Source organism: Ahaetulla prasina, chromosome 2, assembly GCF_028640845.1.
Source record: "Ahaetulla prasina isolate Xishuangbanna chromosome 2, ASM2864084v1, whole genome shotgun sequence".
Lineage (NCBI taxonomy): Eukaryota > Metazoa > Chordata > Lepidosauria > Squamata > Colubridae > Ahaetulla > Ahaetulla prasina.
This window is the reverse complement of record NC_080540.1, coordinates 252,689,356-252,709,972: the sequence shown is the minus strand read 5'-3', so window position 1 is coordinate 252,709,972 and position 20,617 is coordinate 252,689,356. Positions and strand designations below refer to the sequence as shown.

The following is a 20,617-nucleotide window of genomic DNA, read 5'->3' as shown; positions in this document are numbered from 1 at the left end:
GGGCCTACTGCCAGAAAGTGACTTGGAAAGTGAGGGCGAAGGGCCGTCAGGACTTACCTCGGGAGCATCGGCTTCCCCGGCTCAGCTCCAGGAGTCAGAAACAGGCCAGGTGGAAGAGATAATGAGGCCTCCATCCCCTGACTCTTCCCCCCCCCAGGCCACGCCTTCAGACCTAGCTGATAGCAATCAGGCTTGGTTGGATCCTAGGTTTCGTAGGCAGGAGAGGAGGGAACAACAGAAGCAGAGGTGGGGCAGGCCCAGGAAGTGCTGAGTCATGGAGCCACACCCCACAGGATATAAAAGACAGCGAGAGCTGCTGTGTCTCTTTGTAACAGGCAAATCCACTGATTAAGAACTGAAGTTTGTTTCTGAGTGACTCACCAGCATCATGGAAGATAACGGAGGCTCTTGGCAGACGTTGGCTATTCTGCTGCCAGAGCTGATAACGCTGGCTAATTAAGCCATCACTCGGACGGAGGCGAGGGAGGACACAGCAGTATGCTCCATCCCATATTTGGGTAGACCAGGTTGCCTTGATAAAAAACATTTAAATCTAGTGAATGTTTTTTATTTAATACAATATCCAACTTTTCAATTCTGTGTAGAGCTGAAATCTTTCAGCAGACCTCTCATTCACTCCATCCATTTTTCAATCCAGAAGATCGCTTAATAACTGCAACTGGGAGTGCTAGGATTATGCTTGTTGAATGAAACTATCGTGATATCTCACTTAATTATTGCTTTGCTCAATTACCAAGAATCCAGTGTCAGTTGTGGTTCTAAGTCAATGATTACCTCTACTGGTTGAGAAAGTAGATTGAAAAAGAAATTCGCCACAGTTAACACCATTGAAAGATTATAGAGACAGTAAAGAATCTAGTTTTATCTAAAGGTTTGCCTGAAAAAAATAGCACACAAGGAATTTATCCAAGCCAAAAGGTTGACTTTGTGCTTGAATTCAAGGTTCATTAAAGTTTTCTCCACAAAGATTTCAACGGGATAGATGTTCTAAGTTCAGTCAAGCATGATTCAGTACAAAGAGAACAGTCGGAGCTCTAGATTAATGAGTTGTAAATGTGAATTGCACAAATATCTTTCTACAATAAAGCAGCAAACCTTAAAAGTATTTTAAAAATTGGGATATTTTTTTGTAATATTGATAATGAGGTTGGTTTACAATTTGTTCAGGTTCCAAATTGGATCAATTATAATACATGCCATTATAAGTTAGATCCACAATAAAACAATTTAATCAATGAATAGGCCACTGTTACCCAATAAAAATTTAATTACAATTTTTGTAGACTTTCAGTCCTGATGGTCGTTGGCTAATAACTGCATCAATGGACTGTACCATTAGAACTTGGGATCTACCATCTGGATGGTAAGTAAACTTTACTATAGAAGTGTATATGTTACCTTCATATATTTTAAGTCAGAAATCTGAATTCAGATAACAAAAGTTTCTGAAAAGATATAGCAAAGTAAATTGTTTCATTTTGCACAATGTAAGCAAACTAAACAAAGGCCAAGGAAGCTGCTAATATGACATCCAAACAGTGCTTCAGAATATATGGGAATTTAATGTAGCATACAGTAATGTAAAATAAATGATGACATGGTGTAATATGTCATGCATTGTTGTTCATCTGAGGTTGCATTTACCTACTTTTAAGAACTACTATGGACCAGATGATTTTAACTGTGTCCTGATATATAAAATCATAGAACTCATAGAGGGTATACTTTCTTTTTCATATGACTGTATGTGCAATAGCATATAATATCTGCATGTATTCCTTCTCTCTATCCTGTACTGAAATATCTCTTGCAAATTGAATTTTTAAGTTTAATATTAAAATATTAAATATTAAATGTAATATTGTATTACATTTTTAGAACTGCTGTAGATTTATTACACTGTATATAGAATGTATTATCAATGTAGTGTATAGATCCAGAAAAAGATAGCAAACAATTTAACACTATTAAAGCAGTGAATACATGATATGCATGATAATGTTTCTGACAGATCTCATTTCATATACAATAACTACTTGTATCACATCCAAATTGACATCTGTACTGCTTTTTTAAAATATGTTATCAAAAGGACTGTGTAAGTTTCCAGGCATTAAAAATGATACAAAATTCAATTCTTAATTGGGTGCACAATGGTGACTGAGTACAATACAGGTTCACCAAGGACACTTGGTACAAAGCAAATAAATAAATAAATTTTCAGGGATAAATTAAGTTATCCTTACCAAAAAGAAATGATCTTTTCTGGCAACTACACAACACGCAAATAAAACACAAATGATTAAAGGAAAATCAAATATAAGAACCAAGACAAATCATATTTAGAAGACGCAAGTTCAGATCACAAAGAGAATGTTTAACAGAAAATAAAATGCTGCAGTTAGACTAACACTGCAGGTTTCTCATAGGCTACAAAGATATATTCTTGTTTAGTCTTTTGAGTCTAGAAGAGAAATTAGAAGGATGATTTTTAAACTAGGCAGTTCTCAAAAGGCATCAAATAGATAATGGAATAATAAGACATTTACCGTATTTTTCGCACTATAAGATGCCCCAGACCATAAGACGCACCTAGGTTTTGGGGAGGAAAACAAAGAGAAAAAAAATCTGCCTCTGCCTCCCAGCAATTTGTTGCCATGCAGCAAAGAGGAAACAGCTTGGTCAGCTTCAGCACAGCCTGATTTATCACAAGCAGCTGATTGGCGGTTGGATCGGCTTCCCTGAATACCACCGATCAGCTGTTCCAGGCTGTGGGGATCACTGCCCATTGCCGCCTCCATGCGCCCCATTTTCCGCTTCTGAGCATCCCATTTTCAACCCGTTCCATGCCATCGCCTGGAACAGAGCACGTGGAGGCTGAAAATGAGGCACACCAAGGCCGAAAATGGGGTGCGCGGAGGCGACGATCCCTGCAGCCTGGAACAGCTGATCAGTGGTATTCCGAGAGGCCGATCCAACTGCCAATCAGCTGCTCATGCTAAATCAGGCTGTGCTGAAGCTGACCAGGCTGTTTGCTGTTTGCTGCAGGGAGGCAAATTACTGGGAGGCAGAGGCCAAAGGGTAGCGGCCAGGGCTTCAGCAACATTCACTCTATAAATAGACGCACAGACATTTCTACCCACTTTGGGGGGGGGAGTGTCTTATAGACCAAAAAATACCTTATATTTAGAAAGTGATTTTAATATGAAACTAAAATAATGAAAGCAATGAAGAAAAGTATACATTTTGAAAGGTCATATTAAAGAAGATGTGAGGACTTTCGTAATGATCTTTTGAGCATGAAAAAAAAGGCGAGAGAACACATATATTTGCTTGCTTACTGAACTTTCAAAGGTCTTGGTCAGATATACCTAATATCCCCCTACTATATGTGTTACTTTGTTAAAATTTAGCTATCAGCAGACAAATGGGGATAAGTTGGGGAAATATTTGAATAACCTTAGATTGGCAAGGCATCCTTGAATCCTTTACAGTTGTATTTTATTCATGACAAACTTATTTAGGTAAAGCATTCAGCCAAATTGGTGATGTGGTTTAAGGAAGAGGGAGTAGATCTTCTTACTTCTTAATGTAGCTCTGGGCTATTGGCCCAGTTCCCAGGAAATAAACTTTTCCCCTCTTTGCAGCAAGCCATCCATATCTATTCCAGACAGACATCTTTTAGTTCAGATTTGACACCTGGAATGAAAATGGGGTACCCATTCTATCAGAGTGGATTGATTTTATTTGCATGTGTGTGTGTTCATGGCCTGTATTTTTTATTACTATTGATAATAGTAGAAAGATAGTGTTTGCTCCAAACAGATCTAGTTTCATGCATTATCTACTATGCGATGAATTTTTTAAAACTTATTTATTTATTTATTTTGCAGCCTGATTGATTGTTTCCTACTAGATTCAGCAGCAGTAAGCATTACTATGTCTCCTACTGGAGATTTCCTTGCTTCCAGTCATGTAGATGACCTTGGAATTTACTTGTGGTAAGTTTTTTACTTTGCAATTCTGTTTTAAAAATGATTTGACTGTCTATTCTTTGGACTGTTCCATAGAACAGTTACAATTCTGTGACGATTTCTTCCTTTTAAAAAGTGCTTTGTAGTTTACAAGATTGTTACTAATCATATAAGTATGGTGAGACCTTTTTCCTAATGTAACTGAAATGTAAAGGCTTTCATCTTTAAGAACTATCTGGAATATAGACATTTATTTCTTCTTTTGTGCATCTAGTAGCTGTCCAGAATTTTTGAAAGATCATTGGCATACTGATTTAATGTAGTTGATCACATGGTTTGCTAGAAATTTACACTAAATTTGCAAATTTTGTCCATCTATTGAGTCCTTTCCAAGGATTTGAAATAAGCAGATGTTTAATATTTATTATATGGGTAATATATAAGCCAGATGTTTAGATTGGGTTTGGCATTTTAAGTCATCTATCAAGTCCTTCCCAAGGATCTGGGATAAGGAGATGTTGCTTGATGGTATTAAAGATATTGTCACAGGATGTAAGTTGTTCCAAGTAAAGCTTCCTTTTGCAATCTACTATTATTAATATCGAGGGACACGGTGGCTTAGTGGCTAAGACGCTGAGCTTGTTAATCGAAAAGTCGGCAGTTCAGCGGTTCGAATACCATGTGCCACATAACGGGTTGAGCTCCCGTTACTTGTCCCAGCTTCTGCCAACCTAGCAGTTCGAAAGCACGTAAAAAATGCAAGTAGAAAAATAAGGACCACTTTTGGTGGGAAGGTAACAGCGTTCCATACGCCTTTGGCGTTGAGTCATGCTGGCCACATGACCATGGAGACATCTTCGGACAGCGCTGGCTCTTCGCCTTTGAAACAGAGATGAGCACCACCCCCTAGAATTGGGAACTACTAGCACATATGTGCGAGGGGAAACTTTACCTTATTATTAATATCATTGTTATTTACTGCTTTTTAAATTTTCTTTTTAGGTCTAACCGTTCCCTGTTTTCACTTGTTTCCTTGCGCCCTCTTCCATCAGATTATGAGCCTTCTGTTATAACACTTCCTGGTACCTGTTCAACTGAAGGTAGTAATGCATATACAGAAAGGCCTTGAAATAATAATTTCAGAGAATCACATTGTTGGTTTTTTTCACATAAATATAATTTGGGACATATATACTGTATTTTTATCTATTTTAATAACAGGATCTAGATAAATTGTTAGTCTAAGGTTTTTACAAAAAAAATTATTTAGTAAAACAGTGTATTCACTGGAAAATCATGAGTCACTTGTGTTACTAGCAGTGCTGCATTTGAAATCTTATTTAGGAAATAGTCAACAATGGTAAGTTTCAGAATGTTTGTTATCTTGAATTGCAGTGAACTTAAAGATTGGGAGCTATGTTATTATTTTAATCTTTCCCTTTTAACTAGAATGGAGCAAATAATAATGTAAAAACTCTGAAATTACACTATTTAAAATTACCAGATTAAAAGATGGTCAAAAATTGATGATAGCCAAGCACTGACGTTAATTATTTAATTATTTATCATTATGCAAAACAAAGGCTCTTACGTATAATCTAAAACAGTGGTCACCAACCGGTGGTCCGTGGACCGCTGGTGGTCCATGAAAATTTTTTGGTGGTCCACAGAAAAATTATTTGCATTTTTTATATTGCACTAAATACTATTATCTTTTTTTAAAAAATCATATTAGTGGTCTGCGGGATTTAAAATTATGAATTTAGTGGTCCCTGAGGTCCGAAAGGTTGGTGACCCCTGATCATTGATATAAGGCAGTAATTCTCAATGTCAACTACTTTAAATGGTATTGATGTTAATTCCCAGAATTTCCCATCCAGCATGGTGAAAATAGTGGTGATAGGATAGAATTGGACATGTAGACGTCTTGCAAAATAAGTCACACCCAATTAATTTTAGTTGCAAATGATAAATTTCAGGGAAAGCTTTTGTTGTGTTAGCCATTGTCTGGATTATTGTTTTGTAATGTATCTATGCTTTTCTTTTGCAATTGAAAGTTGAAGATGTTACAGACGAGGATGAAACAAATGATGAAATGATACAATATGAATCTCCACAACAGCTGGGAGAAACAATTGTGACTCTTTCTTTGCTGCCAGAATCTAGATGGAAAAACTTGCTCAGTTTAGATATTATTAAGGTACCCATTTCATGACTTGCATATAAAGTTATTAGGAGTTGTTTCTATTATTATCAGAGAGTTATTTTAAACATTGTGAATAATAAACTTTTCAGAATAATCGATTAGGAGTATGTTTAAGTTTTAAGTTCACAGAAATTCTATACTGGGTGTATGAGAAAGTAGACATCACAATTGTCCTACAATATTTTCATTTACAAAGTAGTAATGCAATAATATATAGAGTTGGACCAAAATTACATTTTTCCCTAAAACAGAAAAGATAGAAAACATTTTAGGAAAATACTATTTGCTCTAGGAATACTTTTTTGTCTCAGCCGCACAACCAGTTATGAGATAATGTGCCAGTGGAATTAAAAAAATGTTTAACTGACATAGTGAACCAGAATTAAGTATCATCTTATATTCATGCAGTTCACTAATCATATTTTTGAAAATATAATAGTAACAGTTCCAAAATACTGATATCTCCTTTTGATTTGTGATTATTCTGTGTAATGTTTTAGATGGGTTTTCAGTGTTTTTAATAGCAAGGAAGCTAATAATTTTTCTTGTTTATGTAAATAATAATAATATTGTGAATATTGGATTTACATAAAAATGTGACAGTGATGATGTGATAACTCCCATTAACAGCAAAAGAACAAGCCCAAGGAGCCACCCAAAGTACCAAAATCTGCACCGTTCTTCATTCCTACTCTTCCCGGTCTTATACCACAATTTGCTTCTGTTGAGCATGAAAGTAATGGACAGCAGGTAAAAAGAATTGGTTATACAAAAACTTCTTTGCCTTTTAAATATCTTGTCTTTTTTTCTCAGAGTTCCTATGTGTTTCAGAACTGTGTAAGTTCTGGTATAAGCTTGATCATATCTTCCTGTTAGCCATGTGAGCTTTAAGTGCTATATCAGGGGTTACTTGCACTACCTGGTCTTGGTGCATCCTTTATTTTTTCAGTTCTGGTCTCTTATACCCTTTTCTCCGAAAATAAGACATGCCCTGATAATAAGCCCAATCGGGCTTTGAGCGCATGCGTCAAAAAAGCCTCCCCCCGAAAATAAGCCCACCCCAAAAATATTTAAACGCAGAGCTGGAAATCAGGTAAGACAGCAAGTGAGCCCCATCTTGCTCCACGTGCCCCAAAATAATAAGACCTCCCCGAAAATAAGGTCAAGCGCTTATTTTGGGATTCAAAAAATATATAAGACATGGTCTTATTTTTGGAGAAACACGGTACCTTTAGTTTATGTTAACAGCATAATTTTTGGATATTAAAGTGGGGCTTATATTTGAAACAGATGTTTTATGCTCCATTTGAGTCCTTTGTCAGTGGTAAAATTTCCTTGCCTTTCCCATGCCCTATAAACTATATATTTTTCTTAAGAATAGTGATGATGAGATAGAAGCAAACTGTTATATTACATTATTGGATTAAAACAGTTAAAATGGGCCAGTTTCACAGTAACATCAGCATAATTCATTGATACCATTGTAGTGGCCCAAAAGCTGAGCTCTTTTGTTGTTGTGTCCATTGTTCTGGATTCTTGCCCTTCCTCATACATAACTCTCAAAATTTGTTCTGAATATGGGACAGGTGACACTTAAGCAGAAGGAGAAAAATTATTCACCTGTTGAAACTGATTTGTTGTGATTCCTAACTTACATTTGTAAACATTCCATCAAAATAGGTTTACCTTTGATTGTACTTATAATTGATGTAATTTTTTTTAATTCCAGTCAAAAGTGGTAAATTTTGGAATATTGGCTCAAAAATCTGAGTTCTACTTGAAGCTTGAAGAAGCATTAAAAAATAGCAACTGTAAGTTTTCATGTGAAATGACAGCGTAATTGATGATAGTTCTAACTCTGAGAGTTTATGCATTGCAGACAAATTCCCTCTGTGTCCAATCACACTTGGTTAATAAAGAATTCTACATTGATACAAAAATGTAGAAGGAAATTATATATTTTCAAGTGACATTTAATTAATATATTTAAACTAACTAGTGTCATCATATTGAGTCCTTTTTATTCTACTACTGTATATCATTATGAAGATGCTTATGTAATTATGAGCATTTATTATGTGTCAATTAATGTCTTATTGTGTAAATCAATAACTGGTACTATACAGCCATACTTTGCAACTTCATATCTACCTGCCTGTCTGTTTTTCCATCAATCTACCCATCTTTCTATCAACATTTGTTATGAGACTGCAGTTTATGTCCCAGACAGACACGAATATCAAAACAGAAATAAAACAAAAATAAGTACATTGCTTAGAGTATCAACAGCCTAGTAATAAACATCCACATATTATAGCTTTCCCACATATGTTGGGGGCCAAAAATATACCAGCTTGCAAAATACAAGAAGGGATGGGACTGAAAATGCTAGAGAGAGAAAGGTTTGGATAGGATTGTGAGAAATCTGTACAGATCACACATTTTAGACAATTACCTAGAACACAATATGTGTGATACCTAAGGGGGACAAGAGGTACTATTCAATCTTAGAGATCCCTAGGTATTGTGTTTTCCCATTGACAGAGAGATACGATTTTTTTTCATTGTTAATTTTGTGTATGTGGGTGTGTTCTTTTTTCTTGCAAAAACAATATGAAAACTAATCCAGATGAAGTAAATATTCTGGGAGAGAAGCTAAACCACAGATTAAAATTAAATATGACAGGGTCTCTGTGATATCTAAAATATCTAGAGTATTTTTTACATTTCTCACTTTTGTTTAATGTCTTTACAGATAAGCCTCCACTGAGCATTTTGAAGGACATGGGACCATCTAATATTGAAACAGAACTGAGGGGCTTGTCACCAGATGGCGGTGGCTCGATTGAGGTGATGCAGAGTTTCCTAAGAATGATTGAAGCGATGCTGAACACAAAGTGTGACTTTGAACTAGCTCAGGCATACCTTGCCTTGTTTCTAAAGGTAAATACAACTTTGAATATACAGCTTTCACTTTACTGGGAAAGTGTTTGTTTGAAGAGGAAGAAAAAAATTATAATTTTATTTATATATGCACCGTATTTAAATAGCATTTTCTTATAATAGATCATTCAGAATAACTACTAATTAAAGTAGTTAATTTAGCAAATACAATTTAAATTAAAGTTATTAGCAAACTGAAATCTTAAAAGATCTGGCCTTTTTTTTCCAATAGTGTTTTCCACATATATTTTTTATTTGTTATAAATTCATTTATACATTGCTTATTCACTATAGGCAGTTTATAGTTATAAAAACAAAATCAATGTATCAGCTTGGTGGAATTTCTACCAATGCTGTCCATCTAAATAGATATTTCTACATCAGAGGCCTGTCAGACAAAACCATTTTTACATGTGTCTTAAATGTTAGCAGGATTGGGCTATCCCAGTCTGAGAGAGTTGCTCCTTTTAAAAAAAATCTTTTTGCATCTTCCAATGATTTCCCAGGAGGGGAGTGCAGTTGTCTCTCCCAGCTGTTTCATAGATTTCACCTCAAATAAACGATCACAAGTAAATGAAAAAGTCATGGATTTTGAACAATGAGCCAGCCTGGTTTAATTCCAAAAGGCTAATGGCTGCTGTAGTTTCCAAGTTGTCTTCAAAGCCAGCCCTGAGTAGAATGAATTGAAGTAGTCTAACCAAAAGGTGACAAAAGCATGACCCACTTTATTCATTACTTCCTGAACTCAGAAAGGTCACAATTATAGGACAAGCTGAAGCTGTTTGAAGCTTCTCTTTGAAATACCCTTCATCTATTGCTTTAGTAGAAGCCATAAAACCCCCTGCCCAGATTGCACCCCTACTCCTTCATGAGAAGTACAACCCCATCAAGAACAACAGATAGCATATCCATCAGTAAGGCTTCCATACTGATAGCAACTCTTTCTCGCTGTGATTCTGTCAGTCTGTTCGGCTTCACCCAGTGCCTCACAGCTCTCAGACACAAAGCCGAAACTTATGGGTTAGAGGTACATAACTGGATATATTTACCATATTGATAACACCTCGTTTCACATCAACAGAAAGCCTTTCTCAAGGTTCATATTAAATTCTGTGAAGGAGCAGGTCAAGGCATCAGCATCATATACTGATATGCCCAGTGGCCTGACCGCTTCTTCCCCAAAAATTCTAAATGGAACCACCCACTTAGGAAGGAATGGAACCATTGCAGAATTGTGCCTCTAATACACAGACTTGCAAAGAGTTTTTTTAAAAAAGGGATAATATAGTATAGATGCTGCTGAGACATCTTTTAGGGCAAGCAACAGGACCCCATTGCTGTTCACTGTAACTCAAAGGAATCCAGCTATTTTGTTTAGTACAGAACCCTTTTATGTTACAATTTTCATTGTTATAAACAAGGATTGAGCAATTTTAAATAGCACTTGGCATCTTCTGCAATACTGCTACTTCCCCAATGCCTTGTTATGTACATTAATGGTCCATGATAGATATATGGGGCATGCTTAGATTATAATATGATTTAGAAATTTGCATCCTCTGTAGGACAGCTGATGAGTGCTAATGCAGGCGTAGTGATGTGATAGTTTTCTCAAACAACTAGATCAGTTTTCTTATTTTTATCCTGTCAATGCATTTAAATGAACATATGTTTTCTTTTTTTCTTTTTAGTTGCATTTTAAAATCATTTGTTCTGAGCCTACTTTGTTGGCAGAAGTATCCAGGCTGTCAAACCAACTTGAAGAAATCTGGATTCATTTGCAGACTCTATTCAACCAAAACATTTGCATTTTAAATTACATTAAGACAGCTCTTTTATAAAGTATCTTTTGTTCTGTAAAATTGAAGATATTGAATCTTTAATTTCTTGTACAAAGCTTATCTAATAAGGTGCATTGTACATCAGTTTTTAAAATATCAGTATAACTTGACTTTTATTCAAATTTAAATATGAATCTAGTATTTTTTATAAACTAACAATGTGCATTATATTTAAAAAACTGCAGAGATAATAAAATTCTTAAAACAAGTTTAATATAGAAAATATTCAATATGCAAAAATGAAACAACTTGTAAGGGTTCATGAATGTTTTAGGATTCTTTACTATGGAGAGAACTATCCTAGTGATATGAATGGGGTCCAGTGGGAGCCTTTTGAAATTGGGATAAAAAAATGGAAGAAATGAAAATGCAAGTGCTTGAATTGTGAAAAACATTTTTTTAACATTAAAACAGATAAAAATGAGCAGAATTTTCCAAAACCCAGGCTAACTCTTACCATATTCCAACATAGACACAGAAAGTCACACTCATATTTACACATATATACAAACACAATGCACACACAAAATTCTGATTGTATTGCAGCAGAAATTTGAGACAATTTTCTTCATCACCTTTGTAGGTGGCTCTATAGTAGCACAATTGTATCATCATTAAGGTATTACTCTACAATCTCTATCTTAAAATTGATTTTAAACCACTCACTTTGTGGATGAACAATGTCACCAAATTTTAAGACTTCTTCCTTTTTCCCAATCCCCCATTTTTTTAAATGTCTTTTTTAAATGTTGAAGAGTTTAGAATAATTCAGAATTTGTACATCTTTGTGCATTTTAGTTTGTCTTAATAATTTTGGATTTTGTATGGACCACTGTACCTATGATAATTGTTCTCTAAAGTTTATATATTCCTTAATTTTAATTCAGTACATACTCATAAATTTAAAGGGCTCATTTTATCACATTAACAGTGGAAAGTATTTCTTCCACTCTTCAAGGTGCCACCCTCAAGGAAAGAAGGTGGAAAGAATAACAAGACTTCCAAGTGGTCTTGTTTTGACAGTGACGTTCCCTTGACTGGGAAAAATTAATACTGTCTGTACTTGCAGATAAGCCCATCTTGGGTATATTTTGGAATCTAAAATGTTGTAGTTTTTTTTTTAAGGTGGGGCTGTTTTCTCTGTTCATGAACTAATTAAGACTTAATCTGGGAGCCCAATCTGATGCTCTGCACACTGCAAATGCATCTCCATACAGGACATGATTCAAATAGTTTTTCAGATAGGACATTCCAATTCTGTTCACCAGAGTGGCTCAAATCTCTGATACAGCTTCTATTAGCCAAGTGTATCTGCCAAGAACTGTTTCTGATAGTGGCACCATCCTATAGCACCAATATTTAAAAAGTGACTCTTACCTTCAATTAAGAGGCAATTCTTGTAAAAAAAATTGTGCCAATAAAGTGTACAGATGTTCAATTCATTCCCCAAAGTGTTTTGTAGGATAAATGCAAGTAAAATTACTTCCTGGCATCCTAAACACAACAGATCCCCACATATCCAAACAATTTGTAGAGCTTCCCTGGCATCCAGACTTATATAAGCCCTCAAGATTTGTGGGGAAAGATTGGTCTTGACACCTTTTCAGAAACTTTTTTTTTGTTGGCTGCAAAAATAACCTTCAGGAACAAGACGGAGAGCAGCAACAAAGCCAGTGGCCAGATAAAAGAAATCTAAGGCTAGAGAGAAATAGAATTTGAGAAAATGTCTCAGACTTTCCGTCCTAATTCTCACAAATATAAGAGGGAGATTATGCAGATTTACAAGATTCTGTTACTGTAACCATATAATAATGATACTAGTATCCATAACTAGTTTTCTAGTCTGCTGAACCTCAAAAGATTGACAGAAGGCCAGGAAAGTGGGGGCAGGGGTGAAATCCAGCTGGTTCTGGAGAACCAGTAGTGGAAATTTTGAGCAGCACAGAGAACCGGTAGCAGAAATTTTGAGTAGTTCGGAGAACCGGCAAATGCCGCCACTGGCTGGCCCCAGAGTGGGTTAGGAATTTATTTATTTATTTATTCATATTTGTATACCGCCCTATCTCCCGAAAGACTCAGGGCGGTTCACAGGCAAGTAAAAACATTTATGTACAAATTAAGATAACCATTAAAAAACTTATTCTAAAAGCCAAATTATTAAAAGATAGTATAAATATTAAAACCAATTAAAACCCCTATAAATTTAAAATCTAGTCCAGTCCTGCGCAGATGAATAAATGTGTTTTAAGCTCGCGACGGAAGGTTCGGAGGTCCGGAAGTTGACGGAGTCCTGGGGGGAGTTCGTTCCAGAGGGTGGGAGCCCCCACAGAGAAGGCCCTTCCCCTGGGCGTCGCCAGACGACACTGCCTAGCTGACGGCACCCTGAGGAGTCCCTCTCTGTGAGAGCGCACGGGTCGGTGAGAGGTATTCGGTAGCAGTAGGCGGTCCCGTAAGTAACCCGGCCCTATGCCATGGAGCGCTTTAAAGGTGGTTACCAAAACCTTGAAGCGCACCCGGAAGGCCACAGGTAGCCAGTGCAGTCTGCGCAGGATAGGTGTCATACGGGAGCCACGAGGGGCTCCCTCTATAACCCGCGCAGCCGCATTCTGAACTAACTGCAGTCTCCGGATGCCCTTCAAGGGGAGCCCCATGTAGAGAGCATTGCAGTAATCCAGGCGAGACGTCACGAGGGCGTGAGTGACCGTGCATAGGGCATCCCGGTCTAGAAAGGGGCGCAACTGGCGCACCAGGCGAACCTGGTAAAAAGCTCTCCTGGAGACGGCCGTCAAATGATCTTCAAAAGACAGCCGTTCATCCAGGAGGACGCCCAAGTTGCGCACCCTCTCCATCGGGGCCAATGACTCGCCCCCAACAGTCAGCCGTGGACTCAGCTGACTGTACCGGGATGCCGGCATCCACAGCCACTCTGTCTTGGAGGGATTGAGCTTGAGCCTGTTTCTCCCCATCCAGACCCGTACGGCTTCCAAACACCGGGACAGCACTTCGAAAGCTTCGTTGGGGTGGCCCGGTGTGGAAAAGTACAGCTGGGTGTCATCAGCGTACAGCTGGTACCTCACACCGAAGCCACTGATGATCTCACCCAGCGGCTTCATATAGATGTTGAACAGAAGGGGCGAGAGGATCGACCCCTGCGGCACCCCACAAGTGAGGCGCCTCGGAGCCGACCTCTGCCCCCCTGTCAACACCGTCTGCGACCGATCGGAGAGATAGGAGGAGAACCACCGATAAACGGTGCCTCCCACTCCCAATCCCCCCAACCGGCGCCGCAGGATACCATGGTCGATGGTATCAAAAGCCGCCGGGGGGTCTAAAAGGACCAGGGCAGAGGAACAACCCTATCCCTGGCCCTCCAGAGATCATCCACCAACGCGACCAAAGCCGTCTCAGTGCTGTAACCAGGCCGGAAACCGGACTGGAACGGGTCTAGATAGACAGTTTCATCCAGGTGTAAGGGAAACTGATATGCCACCATACTCTCTACAACCTTCGCCGCGAAGCGAAGGTTGGAGACCGGACGATAATTACCTAAAACAGCCGGGTCCAGGGAAGGCTTCTTGAGGAGGGGTCTCACCACCGCCTCTTTCAAGGCGGCCGGGAAGACTCCCTCCACCAAAGAAGCGCTCGTAATTGCCTGGAGCCAGCCTCGTGTCACCTCCTGAGTGGCCAGCACCAACCAGGAGGGGCACGGGTCCAGTAAACACGTGGTGGCATTCAACCTACCCAACAACCTGTCCATGTCCTCGGGAGCCACAGGGTCAAACTCATCCCATAAAATGTCACCAAGACCACCCTCAGCCGCCTCACCTGAGTCACCGCAATTTTGGTCCAGACCATCCCGAAGCTGAACGATTTTATCGTATAGATAACCGTGGAGATTTTGCAATATCCTTCCCCTGCCACGCCCACCAAGCCACACCATGCCCACAGAACTGGTAGTAAAAATATTTGGATTTTACCACTGGGGGGAGGGGGTGTCTGCTGGATCTCAGAGGAAGACGTTCCACAGGACAGGGGCAATTACCAATGCTGTCTATTCAGCATTCAGATCCTTTAATCCAGCGGTCACCAACTGGTGGTCCGTGAGAAAATTTTGGTGGTCCCCAGAAAAGTTATTTTCATTTTTTATATTGCACTAAATCAGGGGGTCCTCAAACTACAGCCCCTGGGCTGAATATGTGCAATAAATGTTTGTATTGCTACAGAGAATTTCCCCCTTTGGGGTCTTTTTGTGCAGGTCGGAGGGGAGCAGAAATTCTGACTTGGGGTCTGCTTCAGCATCCTGGTGTGGGGCTTTGGGCGAAGGCTAGGAAGAAGTGCCGCTGGTGGGAAGGACCCGGAGGGCCTCATTCCAGTGGGACTGCATCATGTCCTGGAACTGGCAGACCATCTCAGCCCGCTGAGCCTCCAGGCACCGGTACCTGGCCTTGCACTCCCACAGGTCTTCCCTCTTTTTGGCAAACCTATGCTAGTAGTCCTCAGTGAGGTGCTTCTGCTGAACCTCCTTCTCAGTCATCCAATTTGAACTGAGCTGTTTTGCCAGCTCTTTCTCATGGTGGCTGTTTAGCTCCAGCAACTGCTTCCTGTTGGGGCCCTAAGGAGGCCGGGCGGGCAGGCGAGGAGTAGTGAGTAGAGGCTGGCAAAGTGCCTCTCAACATGAGTGACATCGAGTTGGCCACGCCTGTCCAGTCACATGACCACCAAGCCACACCCACCCATCGTATTAGTGGTATGCGGGATTTAAAATTATGAATTTAGTGGTCCCTGAGGTTCGAAAGGTTGGTGACCCCTGCTTTAATCACATTTAAATATTCACTAATCCTTTTGGTCTTTAAGCATATCTCTGATGGAAACCAGTCATGCTTTTATATTTATTCCTTTGTCATGGTTATACATGAATAAAAATATTTTAACTACATGCATATATAATTTTATATTTTAAAAATTCCCTTCTGACCCTATGGATAGTGTGCGTATTCCTCAATCTCAAGTCTTTTTCTCCATGTTTTGGCAACAGGTCAACATATTCATATCATTGCATTGAATAAATTCATAAAACAGTTTATGTTACTATATTGTGACATGTTAACCAATTTAAAAAGGTATGAGATTCAAAGTTCTAGCAGTCCATCACATGGTATGGTTTTGGAACTACAAATATATTGCAATACTGTAAGCTGTAGGAGCTTACATTAGCTATGTATCCTAACTACTGGTAGCTGTTGCTAGCTATATATCATAGAAAGCACCATCAGGAGGGCCCCAGGTTCAGCCTACCCCCAATGGCCTCAGCTACCTAAAACAAACTGATTACAAGTGTAGTATAGTTATTTATTATTTATTTATTTATTTTATTTGAATAGAATAGAATTTATTGGCCAAGTGTGATTGGACACACAAGGAATTTGTCTTGGTGCATATGCTCTCAGTGTACATAAAAGAAAAGATACGTTCATCAAGGTATGACATTTACAACACAATTGATGGTCAATATATCAATATAAATCATAAGGATTGCCAGCAACAAGTTATAGTCATAAAATAAATAAATAAATAAAATAAAATAAAATATAAATAAATATATATATTTATTTACATTTATATCCCGCCCTTCTCCAAAGACTCAGGGCGGCTTACATTGTGTAAGGCAATAGTCTCATTCTATTTGTATATTTATATACAAAGTCAACTTATTGCCCCCCAACAATCTGGGTCCTCATTTTACCTACCTTATAAAAAGGATGGAAGCTGAGTCAACCTTGGGCCTGGTGGGACTCGAGCCTGCAGTAATTGCAAGCAGCTGTGTTTAGTAACAGGCTTCTTACAGCCTGAGCCACACCGCGGCCCTATATAGTATACTGTATGTCTTCTTATTTTTTCTAGATTTTATATATGGTAATGTTTTCTTTTTAAATGCAGAAAAATGCCTGTTGCAAAATTTAAAAATGAAAATTAGAAATTGAAGGTGAGAAACTCACCTCAACATGGCAACATTCTTTCTTGCTAGGCCCACATTTTGAAGTGGAAATGGGAGGGAATCCCATTTGCTTTTTTAGTTTCATAATTGGACTCCTTAGGCTTCTATGCTACTGAAGCAACAAAAGAGAAATTATTTACACTCAATATGTTGTCTTACCTCTTGGAAACAGGTTCAGAGAATGGGAGAACTTTGGATCCTGTGACTTTTATTTTTCCTTACCTTTGCATTCTTAGAATTTCTTTTTGCTCTTTCCGAATTTGGGACAGAATTGCTGGACAGACAAAAATTATGAGGATTTCTTCACTAAAAGTCTGGTAGATTTAAAGGCAGATATTCTGCTCTAATCTTTGAGAAAGATAGCCAGCTTTTGACAACTCTACCAGGATTTTAGCCTTAGGGTCTGACTAGCTTTAAAGTTTATAGTGTATTTCCAATGAGTTATTTTGTCACAAACATATATCCTACTTGGAAATAAGACTGTTAAGCTGATAACAGTACATATTGATGGATAGCTAACAAATTCCAGATTATGGAATCTCTATGGTAAGAATAATTGGATGGTGGAAACAATTACCCAAATTGGATTTATGGCATGGAGATTCCAGTGGCTAACTTGTCTTTCTTCTCTTTGTTTAATTTGTTGAACTGGGGGAGCTATCTTTTTGCTTTTTTAAAAAAACTTGTTACATACATTTTGATCTTGACATTATTTAAAGAAAGTCTAAATTTAATTATGCCTCATAAAACTGAAGACAAAGAAAGTCTTATCTTTTCTGATAGATGAGGTCATTCTAAATACCTCCTCCATAGAAAAATTATGTTGACAGATAACATCTCAAGACAAATTATGTTGATAGATAACATCTCGAGACAAATTATGTTGATGGATGACATCGCAAGTAGCTGAGATTCTTGATATTCAGCTGGAAAAGCCCACTATGACTTCTGATGCATCACAGGCTGAGGGTGGAACTTCTAAGGAACAGTCTGTTCTACATATCACCAAATTGTCATCCATATGTAACCTTAAGTAGTTTGATCATGGTAAATTACTGTATATTCTGAGATGGAATCGAATCATGAAAAAATATGCTTAGAGATTGCCTCTAGGGGTTGTAGCTATCCATAAAGCTATTTGTACATTGCATGACAACGTAAATACTTAGATAGTAACATTAAATCACTATATGTTGAAATGAAAAAACTGCAATTTGCTAAGATACATCAAGAGCTAGATAATTTAAAAATAATAATTGGGTGTTCACATGAACCAAGATTGAGGGCAGCTGGACCCACAATTGAAATACATGCAAAGGACATAGATCTACATAATAAATTTTTGATTAAAATAAAATAATCTGCAAATTGATAATGCTTATCAATCAAGGTTTCCCAAATTGTAAGGAGGTGTGCCTCCCTTCAGGAGGTGGAGGCAAAGTCCATGAGAGGTGTGAGTGTATAAACTTTTCATTATATTTTCATTGTTCACTTATGTACATTTTTGTATTTGGATTTTTAGGAGAAATATGTACATTAAGATTAGACAAAAGGGAATGTGATGAGTAAACTTTGGGACCCCTGTTATAGATTATCTTCTAGATCAGAGTTTCTCAACCTCAGCAAATTTAAGATGTGTGGACCACATTCCCAGAATTGTCCGGGAATTTTAAAGTTGCTGAGATAAATACTTTATCCTTCCAAAAAAATCAAAACTGGGAAAATGCTACACTTTAGAACTTCTCGTTGCTCTGAGAAATTGATCCTTAAAAGTTGTTACTGCTTGTTGCATTTCAGAAGATGATCATATAAGAAAAACCTAAGCAGAAGAAAAATGCTTGTTGCATTTCAGAAGATGATCATATAAGAAAAACCTAAGCAGAAAAAAAATGCTCAAAATCTGAATATTTACTACAAGAACTCACCGAAAAGAAAGGATGGCTATGGGTTAGGGGTAGGTCTCCCATAGTTGCAAATATTTGGTTGACTACTAGATGGCAGTAAAGAGATTTTTAAAAATATTTTTTCTTACCATCTGCTGGCCATTTGTATGTTTACACTCCGCATATGGTAAATCTAGGCTGGAGAAAATAAGTCATTGGTGAAATTTCTTCAGGGTAACAAGTTGAATAGCTTTTTTTTATCCTGCCACCTCCCTTTCCTTTTACAAAATGTTCTTCTGTTTTAAAATTTGAATCTCACACAATTATGTGAGAAGTTATTTTGCTCACCCTGCCTATTTCACTTATTTTGTCTTATTTCATTGTCATGGAAACAGCAGGATAGACATCACACCAAGGCCATTTCCTCATAAGTGATTTATCACATTTTATAGTATTTCTCAGTCACTGCTATAGTAATTGTTTGTCTTCGCAGTTTGAAGACACTATAATAATGATGGCTAACCTTTTCAGCACCAAGTGCCAAAATGTACGCATGTACACCCATAATGCAATGCATGCGCAATCCCCCTGTGCGCCTCCCCACATGCACGTGACCCCCTTTGCGCTCCACCCCTGCACATGTGCATGTGACCCTGTGCATGCATCCTGTCCCCCGCACGTGCACATGTATGCATCTCCCGTATGCGCCCCACCCCTTGTGTATGCATGACAGATATCTAAAAACCAGCTGGCTGGCGGGAGGTGCATGCGCGGTGAAGCTGAGCTGGGTTGACAGCTCGCGTTCCCTTAGAGAGGGCTCTGCATGCCACTTGTGACACACATGCTATAGGTTTGCCATCACGGCACTATAAGATGTGATTAATCGCTTATGAGGAAATGGTCCAAGTCCCTGATTTGCTTGCTTCCTGGTTTCCTACATACATAGCCATTCCCTCTTCTCTATTTTGAAAAGGCAACCCGAAATTTGTGATTTGTTTTACAAAAGAGATTTAGAAACTACAATTTCCAAATTTGGTTTCCAGTTTGGTTTCCTTACTAACTTTTCTAACCTTCTTCAATGATAAATAAGAGCAATCCTCATAAAATATGGAGTGATGGACAATAGAGTGATTTGTTTTCATTTCTGCTTATTAGTTTGAGTGTCTCTGGAATTGATTAAGTAAGAGAGGTAAACAGGAAAAATATTTTTTTTCTGCATTGGGATTTTTCTTCGAGCAAATTCTTCTTTTAATGTAGTTTGATGTGATTGAAATGTTTTTCTGCATTTTTTTAATTGCTTCTAATCATATATACAGAACAAAGTGTATTTTTATGGAACTTTGTTTTACAGTGATGTGCCCTCTATATAGACTCTTCTTCCAATCTGCTTCTGTTTTGGACCTGAAGAAATATCAATACATCTATATAGGAGAGCTGTGCAAGCTCTGAAAATGATTTGAAAGAAATGCTTTGGACATTATGTAAACACAGTTCCTTTCTACTATTCACTAAACTTGCTCAGGGCTGTCGGCAATGCTCACAAGTGATATGAAGCAATTACTCCAAATCATTTTAAAAATGCTAACAGCCCCACTTAAGCTTATTCTATCCCATTGTTGCAATATGAGGAATACATAAACGCACAACAAAACCACTGCAGCAAGAAGGATTTATTACTAAATGGAATGCCCCAACAAAACAACACTTCTGATATGTCGTTCACTGAACCTTTGAATCTATGAAACATTTGGATG

The 20,617-nt window shown here is 38.0% G+C and overlaps 1 protein-coding gene across 5 annotated transcripts in view; it reads left to right on the top strand.

Annotated features, from left to right (window-relative positions):
- Nucleotides 1-11,549, top strand: part of WDR36 (WD repeat domain 36) — a 38,803-nt gene extending 27,254 nt beyond the window's left edge. For all 5 annotated transcript variants that reach the window (XM_058169307.1, XM_058169310.1, XM_058169311.1 and 2 more), the window contains 8 exons: nucleotides 1,305-1,384; nucleotides 3,915-4,022; nucleotides 4,998-5,095; nucleotides 6,053-6,195; nucleotides 6,832-6,951; nucleotides 7,931-8,012; nucleotides 8,957-9,144; nucleotides 10,836-11,549. In XM_058169307.1, the coding sequence (XP_058025290.1) occupies nucleotides 1,305-1,384; nucleotides 3,915-4,022; nucleotides 4,998-5,095; nucleotides 6,053-6,195; nucleotides 6,832-6,951; nucleotides 7,931-8,012; nucleotides 8,957-9,144; nucleotides 10,836-10,985 (969 nt within the window). In that variant the 3' untranslated portion in view covers nucleotides 10,986-11,549. The remainder of the gene's footprint in view (nucleotides 1-1,304; nucleotides 1,385-3,914; nucleotides 4,023-4,997; nucleotides 5,096-6,052; nucleotides 6,196-6,831; nucleotides 6,952-7,930; nucleotides 8,013-8,956; nucleotides 9,145-10,835) is intronic.
- Nucleotides 11,550-20,617: the final 9,068 nt, after the last annotated feature.